The sequence below is a fragment of the Apaloderma vittatum genome, unplaced genomic scaffold (assembly GCF_000703405.1).
Source record: "Apaloderma vittatum isolate BGI_N311 unplaced genomic scaffold, ASM70340v1 scaffold44019, whole genome shotgun sequence".
Lineage (NCBI taxonomy): Eukaryota > Metazoa > Chordata > Aves > Trogoniformes > Trogonidae > Apaloderma > Apaloderma vittatum.
In genome coordinates, this window is record NW_009736678.1 from 1 (window position 1) to 23,078 (window position 23,078).

Below are 23,078 nucleotides of genomic sequence, written 5' to 3' on the forward strand. Positions count from 1 at the left end.
GTCAAGGCAACGATGGCGTGGCGGAAACACCAGCTCCTAGCTGACTTCGATGGAAACGAAATCAGCTCTCATGAGAACGAGAGCCCTGCACCCAACAAATTCAGGAGAAAGGCTTCTTTGAGTTCTCTTAATACCATCTGCATGTCTCTAAGGAAGCGAGTGCCATTAAAGCAAGTAGAGCTGAATTTTCATAAGACCCCAACTTGGGAAAGTCTGGAACCAAGACAGAAGCACCAAACTCTTCAGAGTATTAAAAGAACAGCAAAAAATGCTTTTGGAACAGTGTCCCAGGTACTTTGCCCTTGCAATGGAGCACAGATAGAGTTTAGTTTTTGCATCATTTCTAGACTTTGTACAGAATGCTGTACTCTAGAATCGGCACGCCATAATGGCTGTCTCATGGCTAGTAAGTAGAAAAATCTTTAATATCTTTGCTAAAGAGCAGACAGGCAAATTATGGATCTGGCAGAACAGGGAGGAAGGTGAGAAAAAAACCCAAGAGATGTAGTTTCATCAAAACTTTTATTACTAAATAAATGCTATATGTGGTGAAATACAGTAGGGAAAAGCAGAGCAGCCTTCATGAAGAGAAGGTGGGTAGAGACTGCCATTACTTGAAAAAGAATTGGCTCAGAGAAACATAGTGCCTTGGATTTTTTTTACTCATTTTCCTGTACTCATACTACTTATTAGTATGTTCTTCATTACAGTCAATCTAAATTTGGACTGACGTAAACACTAGATAGCAAAGGTAGCAGGGGAGCAAATGCGAGCTTGCACTTCCCTTTGGTGGAGACTTCCGATTTTAACTGCACCCCTTTTATGTTAGGGAACGTGTTTTTTTTCTTGCATAAGAGCAGCAGGAGCTCTGCTCCCATGCCTGCTGAAGGCCTTGAAAGGTTCCAAGGACTGGGGGAGTAAATGACTCCTCCAACACAAATAGGTGCAGAGGGCTGAGAAGCGAAGAGTAAATGTGATATGAGAATGAAAGTTGGGGATTCAGCTCAAATGTTCCTTGTCATTCTGGTTCCAAACTCTAGGCTAATTGAGTTCATTCAGCAAAACATGCCTCTCTGATGCTTCTTTCAGAAAATAGAGAAGTCTTGCCAAAGCCCAGTACAATCAGAGGTGACTGTTCCAGCTGAATCCATCAACAGAACCTATGCGACCACTTCCACCAAGAAAAGAAGTACTACACCTCGAACCCCTTGCCATGAAAAGAGTGTTACCCCAGCAGCCAGTTCCAAAGGCACCCCAAGATCCAGCAAGAGAGTCTTGCTTGGACCAGTGAGAGTGTCAGAACATAGGGAATGGAGGGATTTCTCATCCTGGCTTCGTAAAGATGCTGTCTCTCTCAGGAGATCAAGAAGAGCAGCAGCACTGAAGAGCCCTTATTCATCACCTGGTCCTGCCAGCAGAAACACGTAAGGCACATTCTTTTCTAAAACTGTTTATTACTTTATTTAATACTGTGATTAGAGTATCTGGTTAAATGACAGGCAAGATATTAATGTTGCCATCCTATTCAGCTATTCACTGTTCTAATAGTTAAGAAAGTAGTTACAGGTCCCGATATAGACATTGGCTGAGCACTGCATAAAGCTGAACGTGAAACTTAGTTTTGTGCTGTGACAAGAAGTTTTTAAAAATCATTTTCCCTCTGGGTATGTTTACACCATGTTTCTCAGCACCAGTATCCATCAGACATGAGAGATAGAACTGAGTTCTATGTTGAGGCATTTCTGGCAAAGAAAAATCCTCTCAATGCATCTCGCTCCTACTTGGCTCTTAACTTTTCCAGAGTTGCTATTTGTATTGCAGAGATATTGGAATTGCTGAGCTCTTTATAGAGAATAGAGGGATTTTTTTTGCCTCAAAGAATTAACACAAATTAGATAATGGGTTGTGAGCTACGGAAATACTTCATAATGCACACATAGATTTTTGTTTTGGTCAAAGTGACATGAGAAATATCAGAGCTTGAAGCCGAACCAAGCCTTGTGAATCTGAAGCTAGTGTTTGAGTTGGAAGATAGCTGTCGTAGGGATGAATGGGCACGTGAAGCAGCTGGTCAGTGCAATTAACAGCGTGATTGCTACAGCCCTAAGTTTCTCTGGGTAAAGTCTGGAGTAACTAGAGTTGTTACTGCAGAGATAGAGGCTTTGGTAGTGTCGCCTAGTTGTTTTGTCATCTTTGACCTTTAGTAATGACAATTTTGTTGCAGAGAGTTTGACTGTCAGTTGGAGCTGGTCTCCTCAGGGATTTGCCAATTGAAGCGTGTCTCCCAGGCATTTGATGATGCCATTGTGCAAGAGGAGAGGTAAATACTGCTAACTGTCCCTCAACTCTTAGCAGCAGGTTACTTTCCACCCAGACATTGCAAGCTGCAGGTTAAGGAATCCCTTTAACTTAGGATGAGGAATAGTTGCAGAACTTTTTCTGCTCTAATGTAGCAGAGCCTTTCTTTCTTCAAGATACCCGTGCAGGTTAAATCTGCCGTAGGCCTTGCAGCTTCTAAAGCTGCCCAATGCTCTCTGTGTTTTCAGGTTTCTTGCTGCAAGAGTCAGATTTTTTTTTTCCCAGCAAGAGACTACTTTTGACCTCACATGAGAACACTATGTCCCTGCCTCTGTCTGAAAGAAGTGCCAGCCCGGACTGGGGGAGCACTTAGGGAATCTGATGCTATCATAAATCTGCACATTTCTAAGAAAAATCCTTTCATTAGGTAGCATTATGTTAACAAATGGTCCATCGTGCCCATAACTGAAAAATTCAGAGGATGCAGAAGCCTCTTATCACAGCACTTTGGTTAATCCATGAGGTGGCAGGCTGCTGTATTTGTAGAGGTTATGTCATTCTGAATTAGACATTAAGATACTAAAAAATAAAGGTCAGAAGTCTTGTCACAGGGCAATTCCCTAAACCTCTTCGTCTCTTAGAGCACTTGATGATTCTATGTCAAGCATTCAGTAATTAAATGCCAAGCACACAAAATGTTCTACAGAAGATAAGCATTAAGTACTTTTATCTACAAAGAGGTAAGGGCTTAAAATCCTACATAATTCCAAACACTTAATTTTTACCAGTGGAGCTTTTTATAGATACCTGTAGGTTAAATCTTGTGTTAATGATCATATCCACTGAAAGTTCACTAAATCTCATTCCTAATATTCTCCTACCTGGTAGTGATATGACAGTTTCTCTCATTCGTAACTGAAGATAGTATCAACCAGGTAAAGTAGCTGTTCACTTACATTGTCTATACCTGCATGCATCTGTGGGGAGAAAACCTGCTGTTTGGAGGGAGAAAGGTTTATTAACTCGAGTTTCCTTAAAACATGCAGAACCACAGGGTTCTTCCCTCAGCTGTCTCTGCAACAGCAGATCATTGTGCGGTTGTAAAACTTCACCTCTACGTTGTGAATTTGTGAAACTTTGTGGGTTTGCAATGAACTGCAGTTGGGTTTCTATGCAAACAGCAGCTATTCTCACCCCACACCGGAAAACTACTGGTACTAATGTCTTTGTCAGTCGACCTGGCTTCTCACTGACTACTAATGAGGATCACCAAGCATGACAGAACAACTACCCTGAGCTGTCTGATTTTACAGCCTTTCTTTTCCACCCTTAGTATTGACTTAGCAATTAAGACAATGTTACCACAACAACAGCCGTTGATACCTGTATTGCTGGCATTTTTAAACGCAGGATTTTTACCTTAATTGATGGGAATGGGAATTCTTTGCTGTAAGTTTCTAAACATTACTTCTAGTGGCAATTCATTGAACCATTACCAGGTAAATGCCTCTACTATCATCACTGAGATCTGTAGTATGAGATCTGTAATATGACATGAGTATCTTACCCCATTACCTTGGAAGCTTCCTTTTGCTGAAAGGAACGTTACATCCTGAATACTATGTCCTACTTTAGTTACAAATGTAGCTGTAAGATGTTAATTGCTCAAGCTTTTCAGAAAAAAATGAAAGCAGTTTCAAATGCTTGACTGATGTTCTGAACAGTGATGTTCACTACGCAATTTGGTCCAGTTTGCCTGCATGTGTACATGCACACAATGTGGTCGGTTTGTAGGTTGCCTGCTTGAATAACTGCGAAATAAAACTTCTTTGGAGGTGCCCCTCCAGTCTTACATATGACTTTTTTGTTCTGGCATTCAATTGCCGTGAATTTTAGTGTTACAGCTCACTTTTCCCCTTTTTCATGATGACACAAACCTTGATCTCGGACTGTTCACAGTTGCTAGCTCCATGTAGTGTTCTAATGTTTTTCATTTTACTGAATCACATTAACTAGCAACAGGAGCATTTTTTGTGATACAAAGTACTGTTACTTAATTTGTGCACTGCTATTTATGTTCACTGAAGGTAACGAAGTGCTAGTGTTTAGAACTGTTATACAGTGAAAGGGTATAGTCCCTAGACCTCTTCCTTGCTCCCACCTAACAGTTTTCCAGCAATTTGTGCGACAACCAGCTAATTAACCTTACTGGCTTCATGATGCTAATGGCAGTCTTGTTTTTCTGCAGGCAACACGCAATATCAAACTACTACTATATAATGGCACAAAACTTAGTGTCTGCACGTCGATCTCGGAAACTTTCTCAAGCTATCCGAAGGAGAGCAAAGAAACTCCATCAGGCGCTTGGTACCTAGACAGAGGTGGCTGTAACTGCTCTTAGTTCACGAGCATATGCAGAGAACTCGGTGTAGTACTCTGCACGTCGAACAAGCCGTTAGGTTTTATAATTCGTCTTGACAAAGCAGCTTGGGACCTCCCTTCCCTTGCTTTTTCTTTCCAAGAGAACAGGAGAATCAAAATTGTACCACACTGTAGTACTTCCTGCTCAGGTGAAGGACCATCTTGAATGTAACTTTCATAAGGCAGGACACAGTTTGAAACTGATCTTGAACTGACCAGTAGCCATGGCCAGAGCAATGGCCACAGACTTAGGAAGGGTGATCATAGGTAACAGTAGAATTTAGCTTGGTATCCAGTTACTGCAAGTTTTAGTATAAGTACTTTGCATCCTAAGAGTACTTCTTTTCAAAGCCTAACTTTTTTTTTTCTTTATACAAACAACCAGAAGGTAAGCATCTGGTTCAACTGGAAATTAATGAAATAGTAGTGGCTTGTTTGAGTTCTGATCACAACTGCTATTCTAAGGCAACAGGCTTCTGAGGAGTCACTCATGCCACAGGACAGGAGCTACATCAGGACTCTAATTCATGGCCTTAGGGATTGCTATTAGATTAGCCTAATTAATCCTATCTTAAGTAGTTAGGTTCCAGACAAATCAGAGCCACTTTCTGTAATATCTTGCTGCTGCTTTAAATAGCATCTTGGCAGTCAACTTATACATTGGTTTATACAACTTATATATTGGTTTATACATCTGTCTTTTAGATATATATAGAAATTGTTACTACAATTAATGTAACCTCCTATTAGCTACTATCACAATGCAGGTATTTTATTTGATGAAGGTTATACCAAGAATTTTATACCTGTATTTTGTTTCTAATTACTTTTTTTAAAAAGTAACACTCTTTTGACAAGCCTTTTTTTGGTAGGTGATTCAGTTTAATGAAGTCTGAAGCAAAGATTTCTCAAGCTTCTGGATTTAAACACCAGGGCTGTGTCCCACAGTAGCAGCTTTGCGCAGGCTTCTTAGATTACATTCACTCTAAGATGAACCTTCAAAGAGAAGATTATTTTGGGAAACTGCTCTACGTGGTAATTTTTAAGATGCATGTATAATTTCATAATATTGGAACTACTAAAATTTTAATGGTATTAAGTATGAATATGGAAAGCAGTCATGTTTAATTCCAATTTATGTGTAAGTACTGATTTTAAACTTTCTCCTGATTTTTCTTTATTCTTATCAAACTAGACTGTTTTAAAATATTGTAACAGTTCATGAGGCCTGGAAACATGAAAACAACCCTGACTTCCAGGCTTTCAGATGACCGACACCTTTATCTTATGTTATTTCTTGATGTAGTTTTGTGTGTGTGTTGCGTTGGTTTTTTTAACCACCTTTCTATATGTAAAAGTAGCTTGAAATTATTGTTTGATGTACTGAAACTACTTCTATAAAGCCTTCACAAAGATGGTGTCTCATCACTGAAATATTTTCTCATATGAGTTTTGAAAAGGAAAAGGGTTGCAGTTTTGTGAAAAGTCCACCTCCAACCTAAGTATTGTTTCAGACAGTCAGTTGTACTAAACAGCCTCAGTACTGTTTCCACTGATTAACAGGACATATACAGTGACAATCTAACACTGGTAAGAAAAATCAGTGACACTGTTTGTTTAAAGGCAAGGAAGGTTTTATTTAAGTGACTAATCTGTTATAAGATTTTAAAAACCAGCGCACATCAAAATTGATACCGGTTGTAGAAATCTTGCTCCTTAATTCATAATAAGAAATTCATTATTGTATGTTTTTGAACCTTTAAAAGGCAGCCATAAGAAATAAAAACATTGGTCACCAGATAGAACCTTCTCACTGACAAACAATAGTTAAAAGTATGCACTTAAGAAAACTATAGACTGAAAGAACATGTACAATTTCAAGTTTCCTTGTATGAATTCAGCTGAAGTGGACTGCCCCCTTTCTTCCCCCACAAATAGAAAAATAAGTTATGCAGAAGATTTGGGGTTCTGAGAGAGGACTGCCATCATGTGCCCTACATCAGTCCCCCCAGAATAACCTTATCTTTAAAGCTTGCGATCTGTACATTATGTCTCAGTGTTGTAATCTCCGGTTACCATCTCCAAGCATGTCCCAGTAAACTTGCTTGCCCCTCTCTTTCTTCCTCCCTGTAAGTTCTGCAAGTCCCTACAAACGAGAAATGAACTGTCAAATTTGGATCATGTTCCCCCAGCCCCCACAATTATATCCAGTTGCAAAGGTAGTTTAAGATAAATACAAATAGAGGGTAAACTGTAATTCCCTTACCTTAGGCTTGAACTAAAATGAGGGGAAAAAAGGAAATACCAACACCTGACTTCAACTCCCGAGTCCATGGCACAGGATTCTAGCTGCTCCAGGCCATTTCTTATTTCTGAAAGAAAGAACTCTTTTCATCCCCCCAAAATGTGTTATTACCTCCATTTTTTTTTCTTTTAGTGAGGGACTGATTTTAGGATCATAAACCTATATTTACACTTGAGTGATTAAACATCATGGAAGTCAAATTACCTTGTTAAACCCACAAATTCTGCTGAAGCTACAAACACGGACCATGAAGTATCATTGCTCTTCAACTGCTTTCAAGAGAAGCTCAGGAGGTAAGTTGGGAAGTTTTGTGTTTATGGGAATTCTATCCTGTACCAGCTCCAGATGAGGATGGGAAGTGCCACTTTCTCCCCTGCATGCCTGAAATGAACAATTCAATGCAGAAGCTTGAGTTCAAATAGCACATTTCGAGCTCTAATCAGAAAAATGATGAAATTGCAGTGTACAATCTCTTCATTATTAAGCCAATAAGCTTATTAAAAAGGTGCCCATACTCCAATCATCTACCACTTTTACAATGTACTCACCTTTCTAGGCTTTAGATATAAAAGCAGAAAAGAAAAGAAAAAAAAAAAAAGCCTGGGGAAAATCCTGTTTGTTCACTAAGTTGTTGCACTTAACAAATTTTAAAGAGTGAAACCACCTATTGTTTTGAGCTATTATTCAAAATGCTTACAAACAAAATTTTTAGCAAATTTAAAACTGAAAATAATATAGAAAAGAAAAAAATCTTTTTTCCCCTTCTAAATTTATTCTGTGGAGTACGTGATGACATTATAGATCTAAGAACTGCAGATTTGCTTGAATACATCAGTACTACTTTGGCCTAAGGACTGCATAAATGGGACAACTTGTTCATTGGTAATGGCACACCAAGGCTGGTTTGCAGAATGGTGGAGCTTCACTGTTCCGCTTACTTTAATAGTAGATTAAGGTGTGTCCTTTTCCCCTTCTTATTTACTGATAGTTCCGCTTCTATGTAACCAGTGAAAGTTTTAACTGTTTAGAAGTGACTTCCCCAGGTACTAGAGGAACAGGTAAAGTAATCTGTAAGAATTAAGACTACTTCCATGTAAACAAATCAAAATGGCAGCTCTCATGAACCCCAAGAATTCTCAATGCCAAGTCATTTTGACACCTAACAAAGTTTTATGCTGAATAGATATAAAGCATGCCACAAAACTGAACAGGAATACTTTGGTCAAGCAAGAATCTGTTCCAAGAGCACTAGTGTATACAAACACTAAAAATAAAAAATACTAAAAATAAGCAGATTTGGATCAACATCACTATTCAGGTCTGGAATATTCTGCACTCTTTATACAATGATATTGTTTTTCAAACTTACCTAACTAGACAACAAAAATGAATAACCAGCCATTGTTTTGGGGGGAGATTTTTTTTTTTAAAGTACATTGGTTACAAGTTTGCTGTGAAAGCAGAACCAAAACTTCACTGAAGACGTCTTCCGATAGCTACATACACACACACAAAAACAAAACACAGTTGTGAAGATGTGTTTTCACAATATCTCAGATAAGTCTACCGCTGCTATTAATCACAGCCATTTTTTTTTACAATACTTTAAAACTGGTTCGGTATCAACAGGGCAAAGGAGTAAATGCTTCCAACTGTGGCTTTACTTTGCACTGACTTGTACTACTGCCTTAGCACCCCCTGGAATAACACTTCTGTGGTTTACAGTTTCATTTAGGTTTCCTCCATTCACCAGGTTAAAAGAATCATATAATCATAGAATGTGCTTTTCTGTAACAGACTGGAGGCACCGAAGGTGCTGAAACTCACCACTGAGCCTATCCTGGGTTCCCTGGGCACTCACTATTCCCGCCGGACTTCTCTGTCCCTTTCCCTTCTGTGCATGCTTTAACACTTCCAGAGTCTATGAATTTTAAGGAAGTGCTGACCACACAGAGACTGCACCAATGCAGACTGGCAACCAGAGAATAAGACAACTATAGGATCATGCCTGCTTAGGAGGATTGATAATCCTTCCGTGAAAGCACAAATAAAACTGAAATCCAATTGCAAACTGAATGCCCATGAACCACTGCAGGCAGTTTTCATGTGCACAAAGCGTATAACTAAAATTCTGACCAGGATGAAATGTCTTCAGAGAAAACACTATTGAAAACTTATGCTATAAAACTAGTTATTCATCAGGAAAACCTCAGGGATCACCCCAAGCATAGCTGGAGAAAAAAAAAAAAAAAAATCCAGCAAGTTTCAACATGCATGATATTCCCAGACATTGCCACAGAATATCTGTTGAACTGCCAGACTAGTTTGCAAGATATATAACATCTCACTCATCTCGTTCATACTGTCAGCTCCAAGAGAAGTTGTTTTACTATTTTAGTGGCAACGGGCTAGTGCTTTCAAAACAAATCATCTGGCATCTGACGTTTCGCAAGATCAGTTCCTAATTAAGATGAAGCCTTCACCTCCAAGCTGTATCACTGTTTGCCAATGAGCTCAGCTGGAGGCATGTGATCAGCAGATAAACCATTCTATCCCTGAGCAAGAAGTAGTGCTGGAGTTATGCAAAGGCCACACAAGCTCTCATATATTGTCACAAACAAAGTCAGGGAAAATATTTTCATGTTGGTTTCAATACCATGTATATGTAGAAACTATGAAATTGTTACCACGCTCAATCAGGCACACACCTCCACGCATTTGTTTTACTACTATTAGCTCATAATACTCTTAAGAGAAGTCAGCACAGTGACTACTGCAAAAGTGGCCCATTATTAATAGAAATAAACACACAAAATCAGAGGTTTCTGGACAGGTTACCCTGGAAAATGACATCGTACCTGCAAGAGTAAAAGACAGACCTAACAGCCCAGGAGATTTCTCTAACCGTGTGCTCATATGCTAGTTCGTTTAATACAGTCACAGAATTATGCACAGATACACAGAAAGGAAGTAAGCCTTTCTGCTACAGCAAGTTAAAACAAAAAAATAAATTTTGGAGTCTCTTGGATGACAGAGGTAAATGCCTAAAGAAGTTCTAGCTTTGAACTTGCAGCAGGAGTTAGGAGACAAGCTACACAACACCCAGTGCTTAGACAGAACTTTGCCATCAACCAATGTTGCTTTTAGGTCCCCTCAGCAAATTTAGAATCTGCCTAGTGAGTTCTTCCCTCACAAGCCTTGGACTGCCACGCTTATGGAAAACTCACAAGCAGTTAACAGTGAACTGTCTGGAGGGAGACTGAGTCTGGTGTATCTGTGCAAACTTCCAGCTGCAGAGAACAGAAGAAAGGGACTATGTGATTAAAACTGATACACACAGTAGGCAGAGACTACACTCCTCCCAAGTTTGTGGGTTAAAGAACTAACTGTGGTAGCACTGGGAAAGCACTTGTAAACCTGAAAACTGCTTCAATGTTGTTTGTGGGTATCTGTCATTTTTAACTTCTGTAACCGGCTGACTTGGCAACACAGCACACAGCCCCCCTCAATCAGTGTGAGCTACCAAACTTTTAATATCTTTCCTAAATCTTCAGCAAAGTCCATGCCTTCCAGTAAAGGATGCATTATAAAAAACTAATTACTGATGTGCCAGAGGTCTTTCTGCAAGTTTGAAACAGGTAACTGACAATCTTGCCAAGTAATGTCTGAAAAAAATACCTCAAAGCTCTCCACTTACAAGGTACTTTGCTGCCTCTTAAAGCAAAACCCACATTACAATACTCTTCAAAAAGCACACTGAAACTTCTGCGTGAATAGGGAGTTTAGACTTAGGTTTACTTCTGCACTGTCTCAATAGTTTTCCATTGCATTTTTAAAATTTTCTTTATAGGTCCACGTTCAAAATCATTAACCAACAGACTTGTTGAGAGGCTACACCGTACAAATACCTGAAAGTAAGGGTGGGAGGAGCTGGGAGGAAGGACAACATCCTCTTCACCCCAACTCTCTGAAATTAAAAACCAACCAACCAACCAACCTGAAAAAGAAATATCCTATTGACTTCAAGCTTTCCCAGTGTCAGTAGCCTGGTTTTAAATTTTAAAGAAAAGTGGGTTTATGTGCACTTATAACTTCATTGCAGGTTATAAAACACTGCAGCTCAGTCATGACAGTTACTTTGGTGAATTGAATGCAGCGGAATTATCTGCCTGAAGAATCTGCAAACAGCTACTATGTTTAACTACACCACTTTAGAAATATTACCACTTAGGGAATATTTCATACGTTTTACTTCTAGTAAGTTCATTGAGAAATTCAATTTAAACCAAAAGGAGAACATCTGTTTGGCACCTGTGATTTGGCATGTCTATTCTTTGAAGCTTGAATGCTGTAATTCTGAATGCCAGAGGTTTGTCTTAATACGGCAGTTCATATAAAGCATGAGAAGGTAAACAATTTGCCGACAGGAATTCCATTGCTTTTGTCTCATCCAGTATAAAGACTCTAGTTATAATAACCAAAAAAGTGATTGCTCTGAAGTGTGCAGATCCCTTAGTAAAAAGGCTCCCTTTAGTTTCCCAGGGTATGTCTCTCAGACTGACGACCAGAGCCATCTCCTTACTTGGAGTAGTCCACACATTTTGCACAGTTACCAAATTCCACAAAAACAATGTGATCTTTGTACATTTGCACACTACTTTGCAGTATACAGCAACACTAACTGCTTCAAACTGTGGCAGACACATTTACTTCTAACATGAAGTTGTTATGGTCTGGTTCATAAGTGGAGTTCTCCCATTTACTTGATGGCCAGCACCTCACACAAACATGAGTGCCCATGTAAGCTGAAAGAAAATCTTGGGTTTAAGGCACCCAAAAAGCATCTTGCTGCACAAATCCTGGCTATCCATTGTTGTTATTTCCCACCTCTGCTTCCCTTGCAAGTGTATCACTTTATGGAAAGTAAAGTGGAAGCAGGTGCAACTATTTAACGTTTAAAGTGCAAACCTTCTTTCTGTAATCCACAGGACCTACTGTTTATACTGTTTTGGGTGCAGCTAGTTACCTGATACCACAATCCTTCTCCTGACTAAAATCAGCCTGATATAGCTCTTTCTCTTATTGCACATTTTATTAAATCTGTTGCAAAAAATAACTAAGGTTATTTCCTGTTGCTTTGATGCGACAGTTTTAAGATTGTTTTAAAATTTCCCAATGAATATGCCAAGAGAAACAGACTGGAGGTTCCCCAGTTGGTGTAAGAAGGCAGACTGCAGAGCAGGGAAGACTCCGAGGTATGGTTCTCCTCTACATCTCTTAGTTTCGAGCTGCCTAAGTATTATCTCTGAGGCACGCCTACGAGTTTAAGGGGGTGCACCCAAGCTCTATATTCCCAAGCTTGCTAGGGGACAGATTCAAATTTGTGAACTCCACTTCGAACCCAAGCAACGGAGGGCAAATGCCTGTCATGATCTTTGTCTGACTCGGGCTGGCTCTGGGCACGCTCTGGCTTGGGGTTCGAAGAAGGTGGGTCAGGTTGCTGTACAGACATAGTCCTGCGGAGATGGTTTCTCTTGCGCAAAAACTCAGGTTGGGAGTGGAGGCCAAAGCTGCCTTTTCTCAAAATCATCCGAGAGTTGTTCTTTTTGGGTCGTGAATGGAGACTGAACTCCAGCGAGGCCAAGTGGGCTGCATAACCTTCACTGAGGAACTGAAACAGGAAGGAAAGAAAGGGAGTGACAGATTACTGCTACCTCGAACGACGAGTTCTACGAGGAATTAAGTTTCTGTCTTTGGCATCGCAGTGAGATACATACAGAGTACTAATATTTTTCTCTCGCTTTTTCTCAGTGGCCTGTTCCATTCTGTCATTCAGCAATATGCGACGCATGCATTTGCAGACACAGACTATGACCCCTTGATTCTCTTTACTACTCAGCCTGCCAGAAAATGCCTCATCTGAAACCAAAACTGCCCTTTTTTCTCTGAAACATTTTCTCTTTTGTGTGTGTGTGTGTGTGTTTGCGCATGCATTCACACACATGCACTGCCTTGTTCCCCACAGGACTTCCTGATTGAGTACCAAGAGTTACTTACTTGACACTGTGCCTGGTATTTCTTTGTTGAACGTCCAACTATGTAGATCTGGGATGGCGACAGAGCCAAGACATTGTAGACAGAAATATCCTTCATGGAACCATATGCAGCACAGATTTTGATGTGGCACTGAAACAAATATTACTACCAAAGTGAACGCTCTATTGAACACCAGGCACTACAAGGATGGCACTTGTTTTGCAATGAAGCAGCAAGAGTTCATTGTTAACAACCTCATTCTATAAACCACAGAAAACTAAATCTGTCTGCCTGCATGCCAGCAAGAACTACAGGCATGCACACAGGAAAGAATAAGCAGTTCATTTATTTATTTGTCCTGCCAGGAGATCCCTTTGGATGTTTTATCAGCCTTCCTTGCTCTTTGAAGAAATGAGGAATAGCAAAAGACTTTGTGAAGGCCAGTGACAGGTATTACTGTTCAAAAGGAAGGGAGATCTCCAATTTCACTGAATGACATTCTATGGAAAAATATTTTTTAAGGCTATAAACAGGTTTCTAGTACCTCTTGCACAAGATTCCTGAGAAAAATGGTCTTTTGTCGCAGTGGGTCATGAACAAGTCCATCTGAGAAGAAGATCATCCCTTGTGGGAAGTTGTGTTGAGACAACCATGAAACCACACGCTGTTTTTGCATATCTGGACGGCCAGTAATATAGATAATCAGATATCCCAGATCCTGCCAATGCCTGTCAGAAACACCAGGTAAATTATGGAGATGTAGAGAGAGAAATAATACCCACAGGTCAGGTCGGCATTTCTTTGCTCAGCACAGATCCAGTTAGAAGTCAGGTGTTATCCTTCAACATGCATGCTTAAGTCTCTGCTCCTATTGAGAAATTAAGTAATAATGTCTAGGTCTTGAAGGATATAGAGGGAAGCAAGAGAGACTCTTATACAATATGTTATATAAAATAGGAGAGCTATTTGAAAATGCATTTAGAATAGACCTTGCTATGCATCAAGTCCTGGTACATTGAAATCTTTAATGAGACTTCCTACCATTTCACTTGTAAGGAGTGAAACCCCTTGAAAATTGACATCCCTCCATTCCCATGCAAGTTCCAAAACGAGAGCTGTATTTCCCCATCCAGTATGACCTTAACAGACTTGCAGGAATGGATTCAAAGGCCTTTTAGTTTTTCCTCAAAACAAACACTTGCATTCATGGCACTTGATGCTTCTGAAGTAGAAGTATGTCCTTATTTGAAGTCAGCAAAACACAAAATACACTCTTGGCTAATCACAGTATTACATGGAATCGTTATCAACTGCACACACTGTACGGCCATATTCCCAAGAAGCAACTTTCAATCTTTAGGCAACTTAAACTACAAATTTCAAAGTAAACCATAGCATTCTCTAATTCCTCTGAAAATCAGGCAGACCTGATGTCCAATCAAATGTAGAAAGGTATCTGCAAAGAATCCTGGACTTAAAAGAATTGTTTATTTAGTAAAAAACAATTCTGCTTTCTTCTGTCCTACTGCGTTCAAACAGGAAAGATGGAGATTTAAAAAGTAAAGTGTGTAAACCTCACTTACCTGACAACATCAACAGCCCCAGCTCGGACTTTGGGGTCACTTCCCATAATTGAAACACTTGCTGCAAATGAACCATCGATGCTGAACACAACACATTCCATTCCTCGGGGAAGCACAGTCAGGTAACTTGCAGCACTGCTCTGGTCCCCTCTGGAGAGTTAAAGCAATAAATAAATTTCAAAAGTAAAACGTCAGAATGTAATTTCCGCACGTTCCTGTTAAGTCCTTAAATTAGATTTGCCTGAAACTACAGCTTTGAAAATTGCTGTCAAATAGTGTTTCTGATTTCAGTCCTCTGTGGACTTACACTTTTTTTTTGGAAATAGCTTTCCAAAGAGAAATTTGGAAGCTACTTTTAATAAGAAATCATGTGTATAAATACCTAAAAGAATTCGGAAAAAAAACCCCAGAACATCATGAAGTACTCAACTATGCAAACATGCTGTCTATATATGTACATATATGTCTAAATGTGTACACATTAAAACATCAATGCTATATATATGCAAACACACAGAGAGCTCACAGAAAACAGCTACTTCTTTTCTCCACTAGAAAAACAGTTGGTAATATTAGTATTGTCTATCCTTCTATACTTGCAAAATACAATGGGAATACCAATGCAGAAAAGTTAAAGAGAAAAAAGAACACAGTAAACGGAAAAGGAAGCCCATCCCACACCAAACCTTAACCAGAAGAGAAATGCAATCATAGATGGCTTTACTCATGGAAAGACACATGAAATGTAATCTTCTCTTCATGAGGTATTTTCCTAAAGAGGTCTGGACATTAAAGATGAATAAAGCAACAAAGTGATCCAAAGCTCTTACCATCCCATGACTTCGTGTTCCCTAAAATACCATCATCTGAAGATCACATCTTTCTGTTAGAAAGATGATTATTTTATGATCTATTTATATATGGTGACAAAGATTCTTACGATATATGTGCACAGATTAATGAATTTGAAACTTACTCCTGCAGTCTAAAAAGCTCACAGGAGCTTAGCTTCAGAATACACTTCAATTCATTTTCAAGTAATTCTTTTTTTTTTTCAATTGATTGCCTGTTCTACTACACTGAGGTAAAACATTTCTTCCTCCTCAGTTAGCACTGCATCAGATTGTACACTTAACTTTGGACTTAGATCAACGGTGGGTAACAACACACTCTTTTTCAGCTAAATTCATCCCACTGATTTAGCTGCCAAAGTAGGCATTCAAAGGAAGCTGTAAAGCTACTTCTGAAGCGGGTAGGCAATTTAATCGTAAGGGCAATATTAAATGAAAACTTTGTATTAAATCAAACTGAATTTTTGTTAAAAAGAAGATCTTTTAAAAGCACAGATACCCCCGTCCTGCATCTAGGTCAACAGATTTTATTTCACACATCTTCATTCTTTATGCTTTATTTGGCACAGAGATTTTTAAGAAATGCTGGAGAGCTAGGAGAGCTGAATGATTTTACTTCAAGGAATTATGACTTTCAGGTGCTTTTTTTCTTCTTCTTTTTCTTTTTTTCCCAGCTTAGAATTAGCATGGTCTTGAGTTCAGAATTAAAGTAACTCTTGGTTGGCCTGACATCACAGATAAACTGGTGCCTGAGAGCAAGGCAGTACATCCTCTACTGTTAAATTCAACTGGAAAAGCTTCTTACCAGTCTGAAGAACACAAAGCTCTACCTTTCAGCAGTCTTCTCCCTAACAAACAGGGTGCGAAATATTCCAGGTTGTGCATTCTTGCCACAAGAAGACTGATTACAGTCATCCAGTCCCTGTATTTCACAAGATCAAGCGCTCCTAAACTGAAATGCACTGAGGATTTTGTGTTGCAGCGGGGATAAACTCACTGGCCTGGGCACCTCCAAACTGGCCAGTAAACAGGATCACTGCTTCCAATCTAAGCTGACAAGACTACGAGACAAAAACACGGTGACAAGACCAAGGAAAGATAACTGACCAAAATGTGCCTCTGCATCCCCTTCAATCTCACACACTTTGGTGTTCTGCTGCTCACAAGAAGCCATCACAGCTGTAGTTCCCCTTGGAGCTATTACCTGACCACCATTTTGATGGGATACACACCAACCCGCAGTCTCTTCTGTTTGGGTATGCTGTAGGATATCCGGCCACTACTGCTGGATATCGCTGTGTCAAAGTACACCCACCTACCCGATGACGGCTCGGTCATGATGAAGATATCAACCTGCAAAACGAGAACATTCATTTAGTGTGACAGCAGCCAATGTGCCCCCTATTTACATTAGTATCGCCAACTACGGTTTGTACTAAAAGCTTACAAGGAAGTTTGAAGGAACTTCAAAATCCACTAAAAACTTCACAGAGGATCCTCTCAATTAGAAAATGTGTCCCAACATATTAAAGCTTAGAAGTGCGGGTGTCAAATGAGGGTATAGAGCTCAGAAATTTGGCAGAAACGTTGAATTAGAAAAAAGATAATTTCAGCTTGCATGTGTCTATTATATTTTTCCATACTAGATCTATAAAATGGAAGATTTTACCTGGTTACTAGCAGAATGAACTATTTCTCAAATCATAACCTTGTCTTCAAATGCAAAATCTAACCACTTCAAATTATCAAGACTTTTTTTCCAGAAGGTTTTATCAATATGGCTTTTTTCAACTGGAATATTTCATCGAAATTAACACAAAGTGTACGAAATACTTTGACTTGAATTGGCACTTTTTAGCAAAAAGAACCATCAGTCAATCTGAGGGAGGTATCTGCCAAGACCTCCTATACTCAATTTTTACAAAACTTAGCATAAAAGGTTCATGTGGACTTCTTCAGTGCTCAACACTTACTGTTGACCCCTATCCTTCTGAAGTGGGAACATGACTTCAAGGCAAGCAGCCAGCAGGGAGAGAAGACAGCACTGAAATGCTGAAATTTATCTTCAGCCTAGTTTGCATTTACACACTGGAACGCTGAAAGCTAACATGAATCCAGTCTACAAAACTGTAGAAATCCCAGCAGGTCCATTTTAGGAATTCTTGGGAAAACACGTGTAGTCTCCAGGCCTGATCCTAGCCCCAAGAAAAACTGGCATGTCAACCCCACCTCAGGTTAATAAATGTTTTCTAACAGGTCAACACAGTGAGGCTGAGATGACCTAGGTGGTCAGTCTTGTGGCAGCATGAGGTGGCCTCACCCCCATTATCACTGCAGGACTCCTCAACAGGAGTCACCCAAAGCAGATGAGGTTCAAGCAAAATTCCCTGCCTGCTGAGGACAGCACTGCGATGGGACAGAGCAGGGCAGGCTCAGCTGTCGTACGCAGACTAACACTTCAAGGTCCGCTCAAGTCTGCAGGCCACACTGCTAACTGACATAAATCCCTTCCCCGCTCTACTTCCCAGTAGGGAAGGTGGGAGAGGGACAGCTTTCCTCTGACAGATTCAACGGTCTTGTGGTAAAAACGTTTTCCTCTAACTTCTGCGCTCTACGAGTTACAAGAGTGTCCGACTTTTGACCTGAGGCATCGCAAGGACACAGGCACAAATAACGCACGCCAGGAGATGCACTACAAACACAGTTTCAATTTGCAGTCTTCCTGACTGTAAATCAAATTACAGACCTCCAAAGTAATCCAATACACTCAGATACATTTAACTGATGTTTTGAACTTATATTTGAAAAAATGGCACAAAGGGGAAATTATTAAGTCTTAGAATGATACAATTTTGCTGTTCTTCACAGGACCACTATGAACACTGCTGGTACCCTATTCATCGCTGTGCCAGAAGAACCTTATCAATGAATGAAATGTGATCAGATTGAAGAAATTTATAAAAGCTAATAAAAAGCTGTGATTAAAATCTTCAAGATCGGACAAAATCTGTGATCCTGCCTTGCATGTTACCTCGAGTGACGGGGCTGCTTAAACTTCTTCTACAAACCATACCAGACAAGACTGAAGCAGCGATGGTCTTAAAAATATAGTCATAACTTATATTGACAATTCAAGTGTATCAGCACAGGTATGCTGAATTCTGTGACAAAATCTTAGAAGCAGCACATTACTTATGTCTTGTGGAGTTGACTAACAGAGCCCAGCTGTGATGGAAGCATGATCATCAGGGAGGTGGTTCCAGAAACATTCATCACCATCACCTGCACTATAAATACACTCCAAGGCAAGCATGTCTGATCCCCGGAGGCATCAGGTTAGTGCTGCATCTTAGCAGAATGGGTACCCACAGAGCAGGCCAAGAGAAGCCTCCATGCTTCAGTCAGAGCTGTGCAGCACAAAAGGTCTACCTGTCTCAGTGAACGGGAACAAATGTGTTCATTTAATGCTTGGTTTTGTTAGCTGCAATCCTGGCTACTACAGGCAGCTTTAGAAGTGACAGTTCCAGTCGTGTCTTGTTAATACTTAAATTTGAAAACTCTTCCATGTATAAGAGAAACAGCAGCAGCCACCTAGAGTCCCTATTCCTTTATCTAGTTGTACTACCTGGATAGGAGGATATACATTTCTCTTCTGGTGATTTGGTAACCACTACAGAATTCTTTCTTCCCATTGCTCAAAACATTAATTGTCTCCAGTGGATGGTACAATCAGGTGGCAGGTTCACAAATCACTGCACAGCACACTCATCCTTAACTGGAGGGGATGGCCAGCATCATGCAAACAGGATAAGGGCGGAAGGAAAGGCCAGCTACCAGGAAAGCTGATAGACAGAGCATATTTTTGCAAAAGTGATGGGGGCTAGTGACACGCTTTCCCCTCTTTGTAAGCCTTTCTGTGGTACAATATGTGAGCCACATTCAACAACCGGCTCTATGGAAAACTGCTTCAGAAAAATAAGAAATTTGATTATTCAGACCTTACCTTTTCGCCTGTCAAAGCTACCATGTCCAGAGGCCCATACATAAAGCGCCCAACTAGTACCTGAGGACCATCTTCTGCTGCAATGACGTCATTAGCTCGGTGATTGGCAGTCACATTCTGAAGTAAGAGCAGAAGGCAGGAAGGGTAGTGTTTGCTTTTGTAATGAGGCTACTGTGTCTATTATGTTCTTATCAACAACAACACAGAAATACAGTCCTGGACAGTGTGTCTGAGGCACGTCACAGTGCACCTTAGTACACCTAGAAAATGCGTTCCTCTTTCTGCTGAAGCAGAAAGTAATGGGGGGGTTCCTGAACAGACTTTCTAGTGAAAGCACTCAAGATGACCAAGTAAGAGAGAACATTCAGGAGAATGCCAACTATCTTTCACTTCAAGTGATGCCATAGACTCACACAATTATAAGCAAGACACAAGCTTCTTAACTGACATTTGTAACTGAAATGGCATCCGACTAATGAAGAAAATATTTTTTCTGGAGTTACACATTCATCTAGCACATAAGAAAACAGAAGAACAATCTCTTTGCTTAAATGAAACTTAAGGCCTCTCTGTTATTTAAAGAAAGAAATACACTTTCTCCCAACATGTAGTGATAAAACAAGAATAAATTGTTTCTAATCCCTAATTGTTAATTTGTTTGCCTCTATTTTCAGCTCTTTACTAATACCCCGTTATGTAAACTCATGTTTTGGGTGATTAAATTCCATTTAAATTGCTGCCAAATGCAAACGTCATAGCTGCCACATATATTCAGATTCATACTTACTCTCAATTTGACATGTGTCCTTTTGCGTAGCCATTTTTCTCGTTGATTCGATGGACTCAGTGTTGCTGGATCCAGGTTATCATTTTCCTTGAAATTTACATTTTCATACCTCATAACCTGAAATTATATTAATATTGTAACAAACAGCGTGTGGCTTGGGGAGCCCAGGTACTTGGCAAACAAAGGGAAAGTGCACTGCTGACCCAGCTGAATGACAGTGCAGAGCCAAGAGCACAATGGAAGCCGAAGAGGTACGGGCCGTATGTTCACACCAGTTGTATGGACATACGAACTGCTTTCACTTTGCCGGCCAACACCTAATCTCAAGTACTTGTTGTACAGCTTTGCTATTTACAATAGAACTTGCACATTCATCCAGAGCAAACGGTGAATACATCAGGATGGTATCAAGTGAGAGTCACGTTGTTGGCTCATGGTCAGCAAAGCCAGAAATAATGCAGCTTAAGGCCATAAAAGTACTTTTTGACGTTCTTTTTGGAGCAGAGGTCAGATTCTTGACTCCATCTGTACTGATTTTCTGTACATATACCCAGACGGAATGGTTTTTATCTCCTTTTGCATATTACTCACCACTGCAGGAGGTGATAGGGTCAGGATTTGGCTTGCGGCTAGTAACATCTGAAGGTAAGAGGACTACAAGTTGTGAATATGCAGAACCTGAATATGCCATACAAGCTACACATTCTTATAACCTAGATACCACACATGTACCAAGAAACTTGCAGGTTTCAGGACATAACCCATAGCCTGTAGAATCTGTGGGTTATGCCCTGTTTCAGCTGAAACCACAAGCTCTGTTTTACCAAAATCTGTGGGTTGCACCCGGGGATCATGGATAGTACGAGGCTACTTCATGCTGAATGAGAAATAGCTTGGTCTCTTTCACAACCCAGCAGAAAATTCCTCAAGTTGAACAGTTGTTTTTCTGTGCTGAAGTCTTCCGCCCTGCGTGGCCTCTCTGGAAGAGTGGCCCACAATAATTTTGAAGTATGTCTCATATGAAGACCCTTGAGTAAAATCCTGCTGCATTCAGCCTTAGCAAAGCGGTTGGTTCGCAACGAATGACAGTAATGCCGAGAGGTTGGTGTGTTCTTTAATAAATTGGCATAAATTCTATTAACTTAAGATCATGTGCCAGCATTAAGGAGTCATTAGCCTTAACCCTCAACAAGGACAGAATGCCCACAGACTATGCTGGAACTAACCAGTCCTTTATGTAGTGCTGCAAGTTCACATATTACTTTACAGGCACATTCCAAATGCTTGAAGGGTATATTAAATTCCCAAAGCTGTAATGCATACACAGGGCTAGGTAAGACACAACAATGCAACTTGATATGAATGCAGAGAAATAACAAGTAGAATAAAGCAGGAACAGTTGCTAACAGACAACTGGGCTCAGGATGGCATTTGAAAGGCAAGATCAGAGAATGTTCTGATGGATTCACAGCAAAAAAAACATCCTGAGAGAGAAGATGAGATCACAAGAGCTATAAGATACCTGCAAAGGAGAGAAGAAACATCTATGTACAATTATCTAGGGCCCATGAAAAGAAAAAAAAAAAAGGTATTTGCATCCTATCACTTCCAGTAGCAACCTCTCCTCTACTTCGGGATGAGTGCCAAATAAGATTCCTGTTCTGGAGACTGTTCTCATTCATGGAAAAATTCTTCAGCAACTTTTGCTTTGCCTTGATTATGGTGACACTAGTGATAAAGAAAGTTTTTAAAATTAGGTTTTAAAATTCTGCATTGCTTAATGATACATTTTGACTGGAATCAGATATACTAAAGGATGCTCTGATAGGACAGCAAGAGGTTGAAGGACTCTCAGAATTTCATCAGTGAAAAACAGCAATCAAAAACTCCACAAGTGGTCTGGTGATCAGCCAGACTGTCTGCTGAACACTCCACTCACAGACTGCTACACAAAGATATGGGCTTGATTCAGTTGCGCAGTAGGAGGCAGCAGTTCTGGACTGGAGGGATCTCAGCCACCGAGCTTCCACTCCCAGGTGATACCAGGTGAGTCTCCACAGAACTAGTATCACTGACACCAGCATTGGGAGTAGGATGTGAAGGGAGCTGACTCAAGAGATCAGCTAAAGGATTTGTGAGAGAGGGAGACACACTGACATTTGCCAAACTGATTTAATGAAAAAAGGTCACTGTGCAGTTTTCTGCATTACGCTCTACACTCTTTGCTGGGCAGCAGCTGTTTCACCATTCACTAGATGTAGAAATCACACAGACTCTTGAGTTAATACAAATTAAATTGCTCATGACTGGCTTTTGAGTGAGGGTGATTTTGGGACACTTACCCTGCAGGTTTCACTTGAACTCAGGTGGTTTTTTTTGACCCCAGGTGAGATTTCTCAGCCTCACCACTTTTTCTAGAGGTCAGAGTACTACATTACCCCTAGGCCACTGAGAGCTGCTGTCTAATTACTGACACAGTAGGAACAAGAGACCCATCATACAACTCATGAATTAGTTCTGAGCAGACAGTGCACAAAATGCCTCAAAATGCTCTAGTATAGTTACAGGGATAGACTTGATTTTCTTATGGGAGTAGTACTATCGAACTGCTAGTTTATTATGAAATGCACGCTAACAATTTGACATTTAGTAAGGAAATACTTAAGTAAAGCTGGAGATAGCCCATCCCTTCAAAAAACCAGGTCAGAATTAACACAGAACACAGGGTTACAGTGATCTGCAGTGTGGGAGGGGTAAGGTATGCATGAGAGTGCACTGCTCCCTGTCACACAGT

General features: G+C 40.2%; 2 protein-coding genes across 2 annotated transcripts in view; one reads left to right on the forward strand and one right to left on the reverse strand.

Moving 5' to 3' along the window:
- The first annotated feature begins 12 nt into the window (after window positions 1–12).
- Window positions 13–4,673, forward strand: FAM64A (family with sequence similarity 64, member A). Its single transcript, XM_009877054.1, has 4 exons — window positions 13–291; window positions 1,090–1,424; window positions 2,225–2,320; window positions 4,547–4,673. The coding sequence occupies exons 1-4, from the start codon at window positions 13–15 to the stop codon at window positions 4,671–4,673; spliced, it is 837 nt and encodes a 278-aa protein (XP_009875356.1).
- Window positions 4,674–12,149: 7,476 nt separating this feature from the next.
- PITPNM3 (PITPNM family member 3) overlaps window positions 12,150–23,078 on the reverse strand; it is a gene marked incomplete at its 5' end in the record, with an annotated part of 12,694 nt that continues 1,765 nt past the window's right edge. Inside the window, 7 exons of the mRNA XM_009877055.1 lie at window positions 12,150–12,695; window positions 13,082–13,210; window positions 13,605–13,788; window positions 14,644–14,793; window positions 16,699–16,847; window positions 19,498–19,614; window positions 20,285–20,401. Of these exons, the coding sequence (XP_009875357.1) occupies window positions 12,387–12,695; window positions 13,082–13,210; window positions 13,605–13,788; window positions 14,644–14,793; window positions 16,699–16,847; window positions 19,498–19,614; window positions 20,285–20,401 (1,155 nt within the window). The remainder of the gene's footprint in view (window positions 12,696–13,081; window positions 13,211–13,604; window positions 13,789–14,643; window positions 14,794–16,698; window positions 16,848–19,497; window positions 19,615–20,284; window positions 20,402–23,078) is intronic.